At 36.9% G+C, this 17,632-nt stretch overlaps 5 protein-coding genes across 7 annotated transcripts; all 5 read right to left on the reverse strand.

Moving 5' to 3' along the window:
• Window positions 1-313: 313 nt before the first annotated feature.
• Window positions 314-4,083, reverse strand: LOC108822623 (cyclin-T1-4). Its single transcript, XM_018595749.2, has 8 exons — window positions 3,925-4,083; window positions 3,636-3,695; window positions 3,290-3,542; window positions 2,745-2,826; window positions 2,240-2,374; window positions 1,795-1,970; window positions 1,552-1,703; window positions 314-1,428 (listed from the first exon to the last, which is right to left on the reverse strand). Exons 3-8 carry the CDS (start codon window positions 3,514-3,516, stop codon window positions 584-586), a joined length of 1,617 nt encoding a protein of 538 aa, XP_018451251.1. The 5' UTR covers window positions 3,517-3,542; window positions 3,636-3,695; window positions 3,925-4,083; the 3' UTR covers window positions 314-583.
• Window positions 4,084-5,038: 955 nt separating this feature from the next.
• On the reverse strand, window positions 5,039-6,866 carry LOC108820026 (uncharacterized). Of its 3 annotated transcripts, XM_056992000.1 has the most exons (5): window positions 6,157-6,866; window positions 5,909-6,075; window positions 5,788-5,839; window positions 5,580-5,647; window positions 5,039-5,343 (listed from the first exon to the last, which is right to left on the reverse strand). In XM_056992000.1, the coding sequence occupies exons 1-2, from the start codon at window positions 6,759-6,761 to the stop codon at window positions 5,931-5,933; spliced, it is 750 nt and encodes a 249-aa protein (XP_056847980.1). In that variant the 5' UTR covers window positions 6,762-6,866; the 3' UTR covers window positions 5,039-5,343; window positions 5,580-5,647; window positions 5,788-5,839; window positions 5,909-5,930. The 3 variants fall into 3 exon arrangements, with proteins under 3 accessions (XP_056847980.1, XP_018448522.2, XP_056847979.1); XM_018593020.2 differs by having other exon boundaries at window positions 5,943-6,866; XM_056991999.1 differs by having other exon boundaries at window positions 5,909-6,866.
• Window positions 6,867-8,223: 1,357 nt separating this feature from the next.
• On the reverse strand, window positions 8,224-9,539 carry LOC108821083 (uncharacterized). Its single transcript, XM_018594132.2, has one exon. The coding sequence runs from the start codon at window positions 9,396-9,398 to the stop codon at window positions 8,373-8,375; it is 1,026 nt and encodes a 341-aa protein (XP_018449634.2). The 5' UTR covers window positions 9,399-9,539; the 3' UTR covers window positions 8,224-8,372.
• A 451-nt stretch (window positions 9,540-9,990) lies between these two features.
• Window positions 9,991-10,992, reverse strand: LOC108836391 (uncharacterized). The gene has a single exon (XM_056992854.1). It carries the CDS (start codon window positions 10,990-10,992, stop codon window positions 9,991-9,993), a length of 1,002 nt encoding a protein of 333 aa, XP_056848834.1.
• A 768-nt stretch (window positions 10,993-11,760) lies between these two features.
• LOC108836390 (glutathione S-transferase T3-like) lies at window positions 11,761-12,654 on the reverse strand. Its single transcript, XM_018609548.2, has one exon. The coding sequence runs from the start codon at window positions 12,652-12,654 to the stop codon at window positions 11,761-11,763; it is 894 nt and encodes a 297-aa protein (XP_018465050.1).
• Between the last annotated feature and the right edge of the window lie 4,978 nt (window positions 12,655-17,632).

Genomic DNA, 17,632 nt, shown 5'->3' on the forward strand with positions numbered 1-17,632 from the left:
TGGATGACGGGTTTCGTTGCAGCAATACGTTGTTTGTTTCAGTATGATGCAGAGTACTTATCTATCAAAACATACAAATAAAAATTTAGCTTCTTTTCTCTTGTCCTTTTTACTTAACAATGATCATCCTTTAGTTCACACACCCCTAATGACCCATCATTGAATGAGTTTACACATTCATTGCTTTCTACTACTCGGACCCAGCAGAGTCATTATTCTCCAAGAAACGATGCTCTTTATTTCACAAATCAATCAAAAGATTCTCAAGTCAAAAAACTGACAATGGCTCTACATAAATTGGCAAAAAAAAAAATTCATCAAGAGATCCTCGCTTCCCTATATTATGAAAAGGAATGAAAACAAATATCAAAACTATAGAGTTTCTAACCTAAGAGAGGTTTCTGATCAATGGAAACCCGGTTTTGTTTCTCAACCGTTGGATTGTATAGTACAAGTGCCCAAAAAAAAAAAAAAGAAGTGTGATAAATACACTGAGTTCGTTTGCACCATGGCTGGGAATCAAAAGTTTTTTTTTCTAAATGTCTCTTAGAGACTCATGAGATGGTGAAAACACAGAGACCATTTACCTCTCTTGGGAGTGTCTTTTTAGCTCTCGGTCACCATGACTATTATGGCTACTTCCTTCTCGGCTTGTCTTGTGACCTTCTTCAACAATCTCACTGTTGTCGTTGTGTTGCCTCTTTCCTTCTCCTAACTGATTTTCACAAGGGCTTTCCATTTTCCGCTTCCGGCTAGGCAATGTCAAAGAAACATCATCAACCATTTCACCTTCCTCGGTATTGCCCACCAAGTTCTTTCCATCAAGAAGCTCGCCGTGTTCTCTATCCATATGATTGGTTTTGGAGTTCTTCTGGTTATCTTTGTCATCGTCAACAGCTAATTCAACATCTTCAAGTTCTCTCTCGATCAAATCATCCTCATCTATCACATCCTTTTTCCTCGTCCTTTCCCCTTGGAGCTTCTTAGCCTCTAGTTTAGCCTTCACCTTATCTCTAAGCAATTTTATGTCTTTCGGCGATTGGCTGACCGGAACATCACTTGTAATAACGCTTCTAGATTTATCACGAGCGACGCTATCATCCGGAGGACGTGCAACTATACTCTCTGTGTTGTCCTTCCCAGGTTCCTCAACTCCCGGTCTAGACTTATCGGCTGGATGGTTTTCTGTATGCTCGGTAATGACACTACCTGCCTCACCACTCCCATTATCTTTCCTCTGGTTTTCTGTAACTTTTGACGAGCCTCCATGACTATCTGATTTTGAATGTTCATGAGCTGGACGTGCTGATATTGCCCTAGAACCACCGTGATGACCCGATCCTCCACCGACACTACTTTCCACCTCGCTTCCTTGAGATGCAGGGACACGGTTTTGCTCATAGAGCTCAAGCATTTGGTTGCTAACATCTGAAGCATACAAAAAGGCACCAGCTCTTAGCAATTAACTCATATCCAGAAAAATGCATAAAGCTCAAACATAGAAAGTGAAAACAGTATCATAAATCATACTAGAGGTGGTAGTACTCTTACCCTCCAGTTGTCGAGGTGTGACATCAAATTCGTGCCACCAAGCCTTCTCTCCATCATTCGGTAATCTCACCTTAAGGAACTTGGCAGCAAGAAAAATTGCACCCGCTGCAATGTGGTGAGGCTTAAATTGCAGGCAGAGTGACGTCCGCAGACTGCAAGCATCTTTTCATTGTATGAAGACGAAAATACAAGGGCAGATAGATCTTAACTCAAGCTTTTGAAGAAAACAGACTATTAACGTACCCATCATTAACAAAATTCCATGCAACTTGGGCCAGAGCATTCTGTGCGACCTTAAATTTCTTTATGGCTTCAACTAATGGTTTATAAGGATGATAAACATTGAAGTCAAATCCTAATGTCGAAAGTACAATCTTTTCTCCGCTTAGTATAAGCTCTTTTTGTTGCTCATATACTTCCTGCAAATGTGAAATAAGTTCAGTACACACAATAGACATGTGAAATAAGTTCAGTACACACAATAGACGTAATAGATAAGGTGATCAACGAGACCTAACGAAAGGGTAGTGACACAAGAGGATTGTTAACAAACAACTAAAACTAGAATCTTAAGGTTAGTACAAAATCAATGCCGTCCGAAATAGAATATACAGGACAAAGGCCCAATCACTTATGACTGACTAAACATGAAGTAACGGAGATGAGAAAGGTTTAATAGTATTGGTACCTTTTGCTTGATTTTCTGTGCAGTAGCAGGATCCTTCTTGTGTATTATCTCGTAGGAGACAACAATAACATCTTTTAATGGCCTTGGAGTTTCTTCAACTTTTCCAGCAAGGAACATGCAGACTGTAGCAATTGTCTGGATGGAGAAAAGGGCTCAGTAATAATCACAACATACAAAACTGTTATGCTCTAGAAGGATACATCAGTACAAAGATTGTATGCAATATCGAAAAATATACAAAGCTTAATAATGTGCAACATTAACATGACAGAATTTTTTGCAGGAAACCAGTGTAAATTCACCTATTTCATCAGCGCTTCTGCTCTCTATAGTCTATATCTATATACAAAAGAAACTGGCAGAGACATTGAGACAATAATATCAAGGAGTCATATCTATGCTCCAAATTCATGCAAACAAAACTCCAGCAAACTAACTCAAACAACAAGAGTAGACCCCAATCTCATTCAGCAAGGTCATGTGCAAAAAGTAAAAACATACTCACCCTTCTGTCATTCCTAGCATGTGACTGGCGAATGAAGAACCGATGGCAGAAGATTATTGATGTAGCTATTGTAATCTGAGGACTATAAGAGAAAACTATATCAGTCGGATTCACTGAGAGAGAGCCAAAAGCCAACTAACAGTGCAGATGAAACCATGTCTACATGAACAATTCACAAAAAAAAATGGTGTAAACCACTATCAATAAGTTTTGCAAAGCGATTTAAAGACTAGTGAGATATGTAACACAAGGAGAAGGCACCCGCTTCACCCTTCTGTTTGCCAAATGCCAATAGCTTCAACTATATTACTCATGTCCTAAAATGAACTCAACCGAATCAAATTCTACAAATTTAAGACCTTTTAATCCTACAAAACCTACATGTAAGGGAATCAACGCAATCTGAAAGCAAGATGCAGTCAATTATAACTATTACAGGAACTATCATGTGCTAGACCAAGCTCTCCAGAATTTATCAAATGCACAACGAAAAAAAAAAAAAAAAAACTGAAAGGCAATCAGATGAGAAGAAGCAATATACTTACACTTTCAATCTCATGCCCAAGTCCTGCAAAAACGTACAGTAAGACTTGCGGAGGTACGTTTCCTTCTTCAAGTCAATACCATCCAACCTCGACGGGGAGTTTTCTTCTATTTCTTTCCTTCCAAAATACCAGCGGGAACCCTCTTCTTGGTTTTCATTGGAGTTCCTGGAGTAGGAGGAAACGCCACTCTCATTGTATGAACATTCTCCACCCAATACTCCAGCCATTGCTACCCTTGTCAAAACCCCCCAATCTACACAAAATCAAAACCAAAAAAACAAAAAATTGCGTATTCAATTTCATACTCTGAGCTCGAAAGGGTATTACAAATCTGAGATTTGCTCACCTGCTCAAAGTTGTGTTCTGGGCAGCTGAAGTATGATAACAGCTTAGAGGGTCTTAGTATCTGCGTGAAAGATTTGTATTTGAATAAGAAAGGTAAGCGCTTTAATGGAATCGAAACCCTAAATTACGAACAGTAATTGGTTCGACCTAAACCCTAAATTACGAAACTAGATCGAGAAAAGAACGTAAGAGTAGATCTGAGAGATGCAATCGTTCACGGAAGAAATCGAACGGAGAAGAGAAACCCTAATCGAGAAAGAAGAAGAGATTGGAATTCGTTGCTAACGTACCGGTTTGATCGGGTTCTTTCGATTCGCGAATTGAATTGAAGAGGGAGCTAATCGCGTAGAAGAGGTGCGTGCGTTCGTCAAGCCGTAACCCTAGAGACTCGAAAGTAATAAGGAAGAAAGGATTTTTTTTTTTTTAACGAATATCCCGATTTACAAGGGGGGAGATATATCATATATGTGACTCTTTTAGTTAAGGAAGACATTTTGGGCATAAAATAAAATCTTTTGAGAATTAAGGGATGAAGAAAGGAAATTTAATTTGTGGAAGTTGGCATCGTCATCCATTAAAGTTTTTAGTGATATCTTAAACAACAATTTTAAATATAAGTTATTTATTTTATTTTCTTGAAAAAAAAAAACAGTATAAGAGAACATTTTTTTTCTTGTAATTATCATGAATTAGAAAAATCGACAGCTACATATCTTTTTTTAAAAACACTCTAAGAGTTCTTTTTCTTTACTTTTTATAAGATAGTTTAAAAATATTTTTACTATTATTTTAGCATCTTCATTAGTTAGATATTTTAATAATATATCTGATTAAAAATATTAATATCTCAGATATAACTAATGTTATTTTAAAAGGAAAAAAACTAAATGAATGTATAAAAGTAAGTGTTTTGAAATTTTTCTTGGATTTCTACAAAAAAAAAATATATTCAAAAATTATTCTTATCCTTTTATATATATTCTTTATCGTGATATATTATTTATTGTGATGTATTGATTTTTGTTAACTTTTAAAATTGAAAAAGTTACGATTTACGTGGGCTCACTTTAATTAATTGGCCCCAGTTGAGAACATATTCAACTCAGATAAACTACAACTCACTAAACGAATCAAAAGATCCCCCAAAACAAATCAAATAGGAGATAAAAAAAAAAACATGGATCAAACAAATCCTAATTTTCACTTTCAATGTTCAACAGAGCAGACATAAAATAAAGTTTGGACATTTCACAATGATGATTATAGGAGACAAACTTCCCTTGTTCCACTATACTTTTCCTAAATCTAAATGCATAGCATTCATATACAATAATCATAAAACATATCATACAGGACTCACCTAAGCACTGGTTGTTTCACTACTTACATCTGCATAATCATTTGTCCTCAGCTTCTTAAAAAGAATCAGAGTTTGCAATTCCTCAAGCAGAATGAGACTACTCTGAGCTGTACCATTCAGCAAGGATTACGGGTTAGTTAACTTTTCTTTTTTTGGACAAACGGGTTAGTTAACTTATGTACAAGCATGTCCACATCGTTTGAGGTCCAATTCTCAGCCGCACGGGTTAGTTAACTTATGTAAAAGCATGTCCACATCGTTTGAGGTCTAATTCTCAGCCTACGATTAGCAACTCTTCCAGTAATCAACGGCTCATAACAGCTTTATCATAATCAGTCCCATCGGTCTCCTAATCAAGAAAACGACCACGTTAGTGCATTTTTGACTTGGTCTTGTTTCATGTGTTATTTCACTGTTCACATAGTCAAAAGCACTTGATATACTAAGGAAATTTCAGTTGTTTTTGTCTAGTTCTTTAGGTCTATGTCTGGCCCAATATTTGGAAAAAACATTAGACACAAATGTGGTGTGAACATAATAAAGAAGAACACTAATTATAAGTAGACATATAAAATCTTATCAAACCTTAGCAACTGCGCATGGTAAGTGGAAATTCCCCATCATCTCAAAGCTTCACCATCACAATCTTTCTTCTGTTTCTCAGAAAACATCAAGAACAAAAAATCATGCAAAAGACATATCAGACAGAAGACAACAATGTTGTGGAGATTGCAAAGCTATTAGTTTCATCATACTAAAAGGAAACAAGAAATAGTGTTAGCTAGTCTCTTACCTCTAATATCAAAGAGCCGAATTTGCCATTGTATCAAAACCAAAACCTATTCCTGATGCATAAAAAGAACCAAATTAAAAGAAAACATAAATAATAAACTTGTACATCAGCAAGTCAATACCTTCTCTTGTTCAGATAAAGAATCATATGCTCACATCATTCTGAAGCCTTGCGCTAGCAGATGCTGAAGTACTTGAAGAAGAAGCATCGGTTCTGCTTTTGTTGAACCTGATGACTCGCCTCCCTCCGATCACCTCTAGTTCTATCTCGGTTACAACAAAAACCTGTCTGCAGTTTGGACAAGATAAGGTCCCATTACGATAAGCACTATCACTCCCAAATTGACAATAAGTGTTGCATCTATCGCACCTTGTCCAAAAGGTACTGGCTTCCACATAACTCCATGAAAAATCTGGCTCACGCTTATATTGAGCCTTATCCCATGTAAAATCAGGCTCAGTCTCAGTCTCAGGGTCAGACTCGGACTCGTACTCATACTCATGTTTTGGCTGATTCCTCTGTGAAAAGTCTGGCTTGTGTCGCTTTGGTTCTTTCTGCTGCATTCCACTATTTACATCTTTTGATTTCCTCTTCAGATCATAAGAAAATCTCTGAGCCTTATCAGATAACAGACACCAAGCTTCTGAGATCAACTTAAACGCCTCTGTTGCGCCAGTAAACTTGTTCTTATCGGGATGAAGCAAAAGAGCTAGCTTCTTGTACTGTTTCTTGATAGCTTCATCATTAGCCAAAGGCTCAACACCAAGAACTCCATACCAATCAGCTTCTCCTTTTCTGTTTGATGCAGAGATGTAGACATCGATCATCATCGACACTTGTTTCAATCCATCAAGCTTTGGATACAGATTCTGAGCTTTGTCAACGAATTTCTTGGCTCCTACGTAATCGTTCTCTGAGATTTTCCTCTCGGCAATACCTATTGATTTTATAGCTTTATCTTTGCTACTTTCCATGTTACTTGATTCCCAAATCCCAGTACTAGTTAGCCCTAAATCTGGTTTGGATTGTTCCCCAAGTAACTAGCCCTAAGAGCCTAGAGACGAGCTGCGAGAGGGTAAGAGAAGGGAATAATAGAGAAACAACAATAAAGGGCGACTCTCGTATCTCTTTATATAATTGATTTTCTGTCTTTTTTTTTCTTTGACAAAAAGGAAAATTATAATTTAGTGAAAATTTGTTGAAAAGAAAATTCTAGTGAAAATCTACTTTGTGACTTTTTAACTTATTTTTACAACCTTAGAACATAAATAATTTAGTTATGGTGTGAAGTGTGAACTGATCATATATCTCTCTCTCTCGTTGGCCTTGTTGATGCTGTAAGGGGTTCTACTGCTATCACAGTTTAGATTAATGTTGCTAGGCCACAGTTATTCATACATAAACACAATCTTGTGCAAGTGATCATTGCTTACAAGCTATTTTTGACAAGGACTGCAGGTTCAGAGATTGCCAAGGTATATAAGTATATAGTGTAGTGATCTACTTGTTATTTGTTTTTCATTTTCTTTGAGTTGTTTAAGTTGTCATTCGTTCGTTCTGACTGTGGAAAAATTGCAGGTGCAGGCACGTCACGTGGTTAACAACTACTACACACACTGGGAGGTGAAGAGCCCAACCATCAACAACAGTCAAGGAAATAGTTATCCTGTTCCTATGGAGTATGGACCGTTTTGTTTTACCGAGGAGGTGATCAGTTTCATAAGCCTTTGTTTTGGTTAAACAGACTAAGAAGTTGTATTGTTACGTATATATATAGTTCTCTTATACTTGTGGACCACCAGATGAAGAAAAGAGTAGAGATAGATATGCAAGTGAATGGAAGAAGTGTAATCGGAGGTCAGAAGGAGATTCAGCTAGCTATCGACGACGTACGAGACTCCAGCATAACAGCTAGCTAAGGCATCTGCAATGATCCGCACTATAGCCTCTACTGCAGGAGCACTAGGTTTCCTCAAAGGAAGACCTTTCTAGCATTCTCTATCTCTCTATACCCCCATAGTAACTAATCTTTAATCCTTAACCCTATCTCATGTTATCCTTGCTCTGAACGTTACAAGTTGGGGAATTTTCTTTACTCATATTGGATCCATCTCGTAACGTCTTCTGTGAGATTACATGAGAAGCTTTACCCACAGGGTGTTCTCTGATAAGTGCATTCTGTGATCAAATACGGAAACTCATGTGAGACACTATACATCATCCCTCTAATGTACTTCAAGCCTTTTGTGTCGGATATGGGTTTCTCCGAAACATACAACTACTGATTGATTATCTCTGCTAATCTCTTGGTAAAAAAAAAAGCTACCACATTCTTAGTTCTTAACAGAACCATATACAGATTCTAAACAATTTTCAATTTAAAGAAAAGCTGACAAGAACTGAGAGAGTGGAAAAAGAAATATATTTGTTAGCATTAGTAAACCTGAGACAACTAGTGATACGTACAGTAGCAACTTTGATTAATCAACTTCATGTATTACTAAAAGATTTACAAAAAATAGTTCAACAGAAACATACATACAAAAAAATTCAGGATTCTACAACTTCTGTGATCTCATTACTTCTTATCTCACACCTGTCCATCCGCTTCTTGAAAAAAGCCTATGCGCTTCATGAGTAGAGTTCAGATCCTCAAATCTAGAGCACGGAGTTCTCGGCATTGAGCTTCGAGCATCACTTGTGCTTGATCCGCTTGTTCCCTGAGGCTTAGGCTTGGGAGGAGGAGGAGGAGGGAACCTGATGAACGGCTTCCCGTTGAGCATCTCCGGAAACTTCTCCGTCGCCACGAAAACCCTACTGCAAAACGGACAAGGCGAGTCCTTGTCGAGACGATCAGCTCTCACGTGCTCAGAGTACGTCAAGCAGTGCGTGCACATCGTCCAAAACGTACGAGGAGGACCGAACCTGATGAACGGCTTCCCGTTGACCATCTCCGGAAACTTCTCCGTCGCCACGAAAACCCCTCGGCAGAAGGGACAGAACGAGTTCCTGTCGAGATAGTAAGCTCTCACGTGCTCGGAGTAGGTCGAGCAGTGTGTGCACATCGTCCAAAACGTGCTACTAACTTTCTTCTTTTTCGAAGACGCTTCTTTCTCCTTGCCAGCTGGCGGCTCCTGACGTTCTCTCTTTTCTTTTTTCTTGAAACTTCTCTCTGCCCTAGGAGGAGGCTTTGGTTCACTCTTTTTCTCTTTCCTCTTCCTCTTATGATCATAAGCGACTCTCTTGTCCTTGTCAGATAACAGAGACCAAGCATGTAAAACCAGCTTAAACGCGCCTTCCGCTCCGTTAAACCTGTTCTTGTCGGGATGAAGCAAAAGAGCAAGCTTCTTGTACTGTTTCTTGAGAGTTTCTTCTTCGGCTAGAGGATCTACACCGAGAACGCCGTACCAGTCCGATTCGCTTCCGTTGGTTTTGTTCGATGCGGAGACGTAAACGTCGATCATCGTCGAGATCTGTTCCAAACCGTCGAGGGTTGGGTACAGAGTCTTGGCTTTGCTAGCGAATCTCTTGGCGCCGTTGTGATCGTTCTGTGAAAGCTTCGTCTCTGCTATTTGAATCGCTTTTCTCGCGTCTTCTTTATTGCACTCCATCGTTGTCGTCTGCGAGCGAGAGAGAGAGATTAGGGTTTTTTTTTTCTTTTAACTACGAGAGATTAGGGTTTTTAATCGACGGGAGATGATGATGAAGAAGATGAAGATAAGAAAACAGATGTGCAAATAGAACAAGGGGACCTATATTTATAGATTTTGATTTTTTTTTTTCCGAGTAGCGTGTTCTTGACGCAGATCTCTTCTGACAAAGAAAAAAGGAAATTATGAATTAGTAAAAAGGAAATCGATTGTTATTAAGAGCATCTTTATCCTTGCAACTCATTATGGGTTGCTAAGTAATATTTTAGTAGTAAATTATGGTAAGAGACTTGGGTAAGCAATTTCATTATTTTGCTCCTCTATTGCTAGTCTCTTATTTTTGGTTGCTTAAATTTTTTTAACAATTTTTATTAAAATTAAAAAAAGTTTTATTTCATAAACAGAATAAAAGATAACATTTTAAACATAATTTTTTTTAAAAAAACATGAAACAAAATATTAGTAAAATAAACAAAAGAAGCATCCGAGCTTAGTTGTTGTCATATTCATGCCCAAATTTACGCCATATATGTTCAACCAAATCATGTTTCAGTTATTGATGCGTTGTTTGATCACGAATTCTTGCTTCTGCAACCATCCTATGGGCCACACCATTTCTGTGATCTCTATCGAAATTGCCATCGACATGTGAGCTTCCATTATCTTCTCCTTCGATAAACTCTTCAACATTATACTGAGTGTATGTACTTCGTTCATTTTCTACTATCATATTATGAAGTATGATACACGCTCTCATAATCTTTCCGATTTTATCTTTATCCCAGAACAGCACCGGATTTTTAACAATGGCAAAGCGAGCTTGCAGGACTCCAAAAGCACGCTCGACATCTTTTCGGACACCTTCTTGTTTTTTAGCAAATAAAATTGCTTTCGGCACTTGTGGTAAACGAATAGATTGGATAAAAGTAGCCCATTTTGGATAAATACCATCGGTGAGATAGTAAGCCATATGATACTGTCTTCCATTGACAGAGAAAGTGACTTGCGGAGCATAACCTTGAATTATGTCATCAAAAACAGGTGATTGATCAAGCACATTAATATCATTGCATGTACCTGGAGGTCCAAAAAATGCATGCCATATCCAGAGATCGTATGAAGCAACCGCTTCTAAAACGATCGTTGGTTTATCTGAACCACGAGAATATTGCCCTTTCCAAGCGGTTGGACAATTCTTCCACTCCCAGTGCATACAGTCGATGCTTCCTATCATTCCGGGAAAACCTCGATACTCTCCAACAGCAAGTAGACGTTCTAGATCAGCCGGTGTTGGTCTTCTTAAGTACTCATCGCCGAACAAATTGATTATGCCTTCCACAAAATTTTCTACACATAACCGAGTTGTTGCTTCACCGAGCCGGAGGTATTCGTCAACCATATCACCCGCAGAACCATATGCCAAGACACGAATGGCTGCAGTACACTTTTGTAAGGGGGAGAGACTAATCCTTCCGAGACCATCTCTCTTTTTCCGAAAATATTGAACTTCGTTGGAGAATCGATCAACAATGCTCATGAACAGTGGCTTGTTCATTCTAAAACGTCGTCGGAAGGTATCTTCTTGATACGTTGGAGTTTCGCTGAAATAATCATTCCATAATCTTCAATGCCCTTCTTCACGATTTCTTTCGATATAAGCTCGTTTTCTTCTTTGTCTACTTGGTTGTTGTTGAAGAGCAATGGTAAATCTCTCAAAGGTTTGATCAAAATATTGATCAAATGCATCATCAAATGCATCATCAAATGCATCATCTCGTGTATCATCAGAATTACTTTGAGAGGAAGATGTCATACTTGTGATTGAAAAGAGTTTTTTTTTTTGGAAATAAAAGTCTTGGTTTGGTGATGAATTAAAAAGGCAGAGTGATGAAACACAAAATGAAACGAGATGAAGGGAGAAAGGGAGAGAAAGGGAGAAAGGTTGATGATACAAGAAGAAATGCTGATACTTTATAGTACAAGAGAGAAAGGGAAACATAATATTACAAGAGTCCGTGAACAAGAGAGTCCGTGAAACAAGATTACAAAAGATGTTAAATAAAAACAACAAAAACTACAAGAGAAAAGTTGGTGAAACACAAACACCACAAGAGTACAAGAGACATGTGAAAAAAAACAGGTGAAACAAACAACAACAACAAGATTTAAAACACTCCGTGACAAGTCCCTCCAATGCTCCAATGCTACAAGTGACGCCTGAAACAAACAAGAACAACAAGAACAATTAGAAACCGCAACGAGTTCATGAAACACAGCAACCACAAGAACAATTACAAACCATTAGAACTAATAGTTAACCTACTTAGAGCCCAAGCATGAGCTTCTTCTTCATTTCTCTTTCCTCATCATCTAGTGGTTCTTTCTTTCCATAGAGTTTGTCAAGTAACCTCAACTTCACTACTCTCTCCTTGCGAACCAAGTCCTCTTTCTTCAACTCCCACATAGTCTGAAAATCAGACACCTCCTTTCCTTCGGCCATCTGCTTTTTCTTCCCACGGGCTGCTGCTTTTGCTGCCTTAACACCTGGGGGCCGCTTCATTCTGTCATCATCTACATCAACAGATGAGCTTGCTGAATGAGAACCATCACCAAACTTCTTCCTTTTGTTGCCGCCTTCAATGCTACACCATTTCTGGTCATAGCGAAGCTCCCTCCACGCGTGTTCAAGGGTAAACTTCTTTTTGTGGTTGTTGAGGAAGATCGCGTGAGCATGTTTGATAACATCAACCTCATTTTGGCCGCTTGTCTTCTCTCTTGTTGCAGCTTCATACGCCCCACTGAACTTGGAAACTTGATCATTGATCTTCTGCCAATGGTGCTTGCACTGGTTTTTATGTCTCTCCTCACCGCGTGCAATGTTCGGACTTGCCGCATACAAGTCCGCAATCCTCTGCCAGAAAGCACCCGAACATTGCTCATTCCCTACTATAGGATCTTTGCTCGTGTTTAACCAGGCGGAGATAAGCACAACATCATCTGAATGCGTCCAGGCTCTTCTTTCTTTACGCTCTGTTCCCTTCTCTACACCAAAGCTGGAAGCATCACTAAACGGAGAGGAAACTGCTTGACTGCCGAAGAGAGGAAACTGTGATGAACTTGGTTCGAGACTGCCATCTACTAAACGGAAGACACTGTCTTCTTGGCTATTAAGAAGCTCAACAAGACTCGCTGCCTCAGCGTATGGAGTAGAATCCATATCAGGAAATGGCAAGGGAGAGAAGAAGAAAATTGAAAAGATGAAAAGAAAGAGAAGAAAGATTGAAGAGAAAAGAAAGAGGAGAACATATTTAAATTGAAACATTCATCACACAACCAACCAATGCATTCATCACACCCAACAACCTAAACGACTTGACATTTTTCTAACTCATTCATCACACTTCACCTTCAATTTTATATTTAACCATCAGTTCTATTAAATTCCATACACAACCATAACAATACACTAACCAAAGCATTGATTACCCTCGATTCAATTCCTAACAGAAGCTAATTCAATGCATTTCATTTAATTACACTAACCAAAGCATTAACACTAACCTGCAAGCAATTGAAGTCCTTTGTTCGATGAACCTTCCTCACATCTCTCGTCTCTTTCCACATAACATGACGACAACGATTTGATCACTCCATCTCACCACAGAAAGACAAAAACAAAAGGAAAAGAATCAACAGAAAGCAAACAAATCAAAATTTATAACATGAAACACAAGAACAAATCTCAATTGTTCAAAAGAAATTCAAAACAAATATGAAAGAGGAAACAAATATAAAAATTCTAAACAAGTATCAAAGAGGAAAAACAAATAAAATATGATTTTGATACCTTTAGATTTGCGGAGAGCCACAGAGAGATAGAGGTCGTTGCCGTCGACGAGACCCACAGAGAAGGAGAGAATCAGCGTTCATGCCGTCGACGAACCAGGAGACTGCCCATCGCCGTCGTCGTCGAGGAGCCACAGAGAGACATCGAATCGCGTGAGCTCACCAAGAGGTTTCGAGAGAGACAGAGAGAAAAAGAAAGGAGAGATGAAAAGAAATCGACAACACCTCTCTTCTCTCGTCTCAACATCTCAACACGTGTCCAAAAAAAAAGTTGCTTCAATGGGCTTAATTAAGCAACGTAGCTTAGGTTAATTTGAGTTTTTATTTTCTTTTAATCCAATATTAGCCTAAGCAACCCACTAACAACCAGGGATAAAGATGCTCTAAGATATTTTTTTATAGTTTCTGTGAAATTTAGTAGAGTAAAAACACGTGAGTTAGTATAGTCAAATAAAATATTTCAAGGTCAACCTTTTCGTATCACTTCGTATCGGTTTTGTATTTTTATATTTTGTTAATAGTCGAATAAAATATATATTTTTTTTCGAATAAAATATTTGAAACTCAAACTTTTTAAAGATTTTCATATAAGAGCTATTTTTTTCTGTTGTTAAAAAAAAGGAGCAATTTTCAAATCAATGCACGCTCTCCTCCTTACGTAGACATTCACCAACTTGTGTATTAAAATCCATATATTTATTTAAAATGTAATAGAAATTAATTTACATATAATTCACCAATTATTTGTGTTTGGTGAGAATTAAGAAGAAAATCAACAACTAATTTACATATAATTTTCCTTGCCAATTAAATTAAATTAATTTGAATTTATACTAATACAACTTTAAAATAAATTATCAATAAAATAAACTTAATTGTTTAAATTTACCTCATTGTAAAATTTTCATATTTAATTTGTTAATAATATAATATTTTATTTTATTTAAATTATTGTATATTTTAATTAATCTCATTTTTAAATAACTTGTAAGTCAATTTTTAAATAGTAGACATACTAAAATATAAGTAAGTTACTAATCAAATTTTAGAAAGCTAAAAATCTTTAAAAAAACAAAATTTTAAAAGCTAAAAATAAAAAACTAAACCCTAAAATCTAAAATACCATTCATGTTTTTAAGAAAATCTAAAAGGTAATGCAAAAAAGTAAAAAAAAAAAGAAAACAAAATCTAAAATCTAAATTACCATTCATGTTTTTTGAAAATCTAGAAGCTAATGCAAAAAAAGGTAAAAATCAAAAATCAAAACCTAAAGAATTATCATTTATGTTTTCTAAAAAAAATCTAAAAGCTAATCTAAAGAAAAAAGTAGAAATCAAAAACCAAAAGCTAAAAATTATATAAACAATAATGACCACGTCTTGGTTATAGTTAAAAGAAAATAATGAACATTCGTACTACTTTCCCAAAAAAATAGTAAATAAAAATTATTTTTAATGAAAATAATGTTTTCCATTTTGTTAAAACATTAAAATACACATATACAGGTAGAAAATAATTTATATTTTACTAACTAGTAAAGTGATTAATCAATACAATTTAATATATCAACTAGCGCGGGTTTTCCTAAATTATAAATAAAAAGTTAGTATAAATTAATATTTTAAAATCGTACATTATTATGTTATAAAGTCTGTATTATTTCAAATTAACCATTTTTAAAAATATACATAATTTATGAATTAATTTATTTGAAGTTTTGTATATACATTCTTATGTAAACCTCTCTTAAGTCTGAATATTGTTTGGATCCAAAAACTTAACTAAAACCGACCAAAAATAAAGATTTAGTTTGCATTTCGGTCCAAAAAAATACCTATTGGTATTTTTTTACCCATGGATCTCGGTTTGGATCTGTATCATATTCTAGATCCGACCAAATACTCAAAATATATGAAATATTGTGTGTATATTAAGTATATTTGGGTATTTTAGATTCAGGTTTTCAGTTATAGTTTTGAGAAATTGTAATGATTATTGGATAATTTTAAAATATATAAGACTTTTTAATATTCAATTTGCTTGTTTTAATTTGCAATAATTTTGAATAAATCATATATAATTTAATATATTAAATTTGAATCTTCTGGTTTTAAAGTTTTTAAGGACTCTAAAAAAAATTAAGGACTCTAACCAACATGCTATGTTTAGGGGTGTCAAAATGGGTCATGACCCATGGGTCAATCCAATCCAAGCTGACCCATTAACCCATATGAACTGTTTATTTCTGATTTAATGGGTTAATAGGTTAGTAGGTTGATGGGTTAGTAGGTTGATGGGTTAACAGTTTAAATGGGTATATTGGGTTGGGTTAAATCTGACCCATTTAGTTTAATAATTAAAAAAAAGTATCAAACCCATCGATCAAACCTTTCTCTTCTTCTCCGATCTCTCGCGATCCTCGATCTCTCATCTCTCATCACGCTCTCGATCCTCGATCAAACCCATCGACGCTGACCACGAGTTCTCTCATCTTCTCCGATTTGGGTTTCGATCTCTCTCTTCTCCGACGACCACGACCTCATCTTCATCGATCTCAAACGACCACGACTCGAGCTTTTCATCTTCTCTGGCTCGAGCTCTCTCTTCTCCGACGACCACGACCTTGACGACCCACTCTCTCAGACCCTCTCATCGATATCAAACGACCCACTCTCTCAGACCCTCTCAGACCTCTCGTCATCATCTCAGAGTCTCTACTCGTAATTGTCCTGTCATCATCTCAGGTTGTTGTCTGACCAGAGATTATCGAGTTATTCTCTGTTCTTATGTGGATACAGATTATTCTCTGTTGATTCTAGCTATACATGTTTACGTTTATGGAAACTGTTGCACAGAACTTTGGTGATATTGTGTTAGTTTCTCTTGATTGGTAAAGCTGTTAGTGAAACTGATAGCTTGTAAGATGAAACTTGTTACTTGAATGAGCAAACATTTGATCCACAACTAGCTTGGATGTAAGATAACACTTGAACGAGCAAACGCATTTGATCCTCAGTTTTAGTTGTAACTTATATATTGAGTTATTCTCTGTTCAGGTGATTAACTTATATAAAATTTGGTTTCTTTCTTTTCAGGAGGCACGAAGACGTTCTGTTGGCAGTGATCTTGGATATGGAAAGTGAAGAATATCGAGAATCAACAGGTACATCTTCTAATACTACAAAGAGAAGAAATGCTTAGGAATTTTAGAGGTTGAAAGAAGGGTAGTGAATTTTGATGAGAGAGTTGCTAGGGAGAAGTATAGTCGAGTCATTATTAGACATAATCTTCCTTTCATTTCGGTTGAGTATGAAGAGCTGAGGGACTATTGTAGCTATTTGAATCCATATTACAAGTGTTACACTAGGAACACTGCTGCTAGTGATGTTATGAAAACTTGGGAGAAAGAAAAACAGATCTTGAGGTCTGAGCTGGAAAAGATTCCTAGTAGGATATGCTTGACCTCAGATTGTTGGACTTCACTAGCAGGAGATGGGTACATAGCTGTCACGGCACACTATGTTGATGCGAAGTGGGTGCTACATAGCAAGATTTTATCGTTTTGTGAAGTTCTTCCTCCTCATAGTGGTGAAGTCTTAGCTAGTAAAGTCCACGAATGTCTGAGAGAGTGGGGAATAGAAAAGAAGGTGTTCACTTTGACTCTGGATAATGCCACGTCTAATGACAACATGCAGGACATATTGAGGGATCGGCTTAATCTAGATGATAATTTGGTCTGTAAAGGAGATTTTTTTCATGTCCGGTGTTCTGCCCATATCTTGAACCTGGTTGTACAAGCTGGTTTGGAAGTCATTAGTCCTGCTTTGTGTAAGATCAGAGAAACATGGAAGTATTTTAAGGGCTCATTATCTAGAAGGATCGCACTTGCAGAATGTATAGATGGTGTTGAGGCTGTGGTGTTGTCTATTGATGTCAAGAACAGGTGGAATTCAACCTATCTAATGCTGAAGAAAGCTCTGAAGTATCAGCGTGGTTTAAAGAGGTATAAGTTAGGTGATAAACACTACAAGCATTGCTCTTCCAATGAAGAATGGAGAAGAGCTAGCACTATCTTTGAGCTCTTGAAGCCCTTTTATAGCATTACGACTTTAATGTCTGGTAGAAGCTACTCCACTTCAAACTTGTATTTTGCTCATATTTGGAAGATTCAGTGCTTGTTGGAAGTTCATAAGAGCAATGAGGATATTGTCATTCAGACAATGATTTCTAACATGAGGGAGAAGTTTGATAAATACTGGAAGGAGTATAGCGTGATTCTTGCAATTGGAGCTGCCTTGGATCCTAGGATGAAGTTAAAGCTTTTGAAGCGTTGTTATGATGAGCTTGAT

The sequence above is a fragment of the Raphanus sativus genome, chromosome 8 (assembly GCF_000801105.2).
Source record: "Raphanus sativus cultivar WK10039 chromosome 8, ASM80110v3, whole genome shotgun sequence".
In the NCBI taxonomy this organism is placed as follows: domain Eukaryota; kingdom Viridiplantae; phylum Streptophyta; class Magnoliopsida; order Brassicales; family Brassicaceae; genus Raphanus; species Raphanus sativus.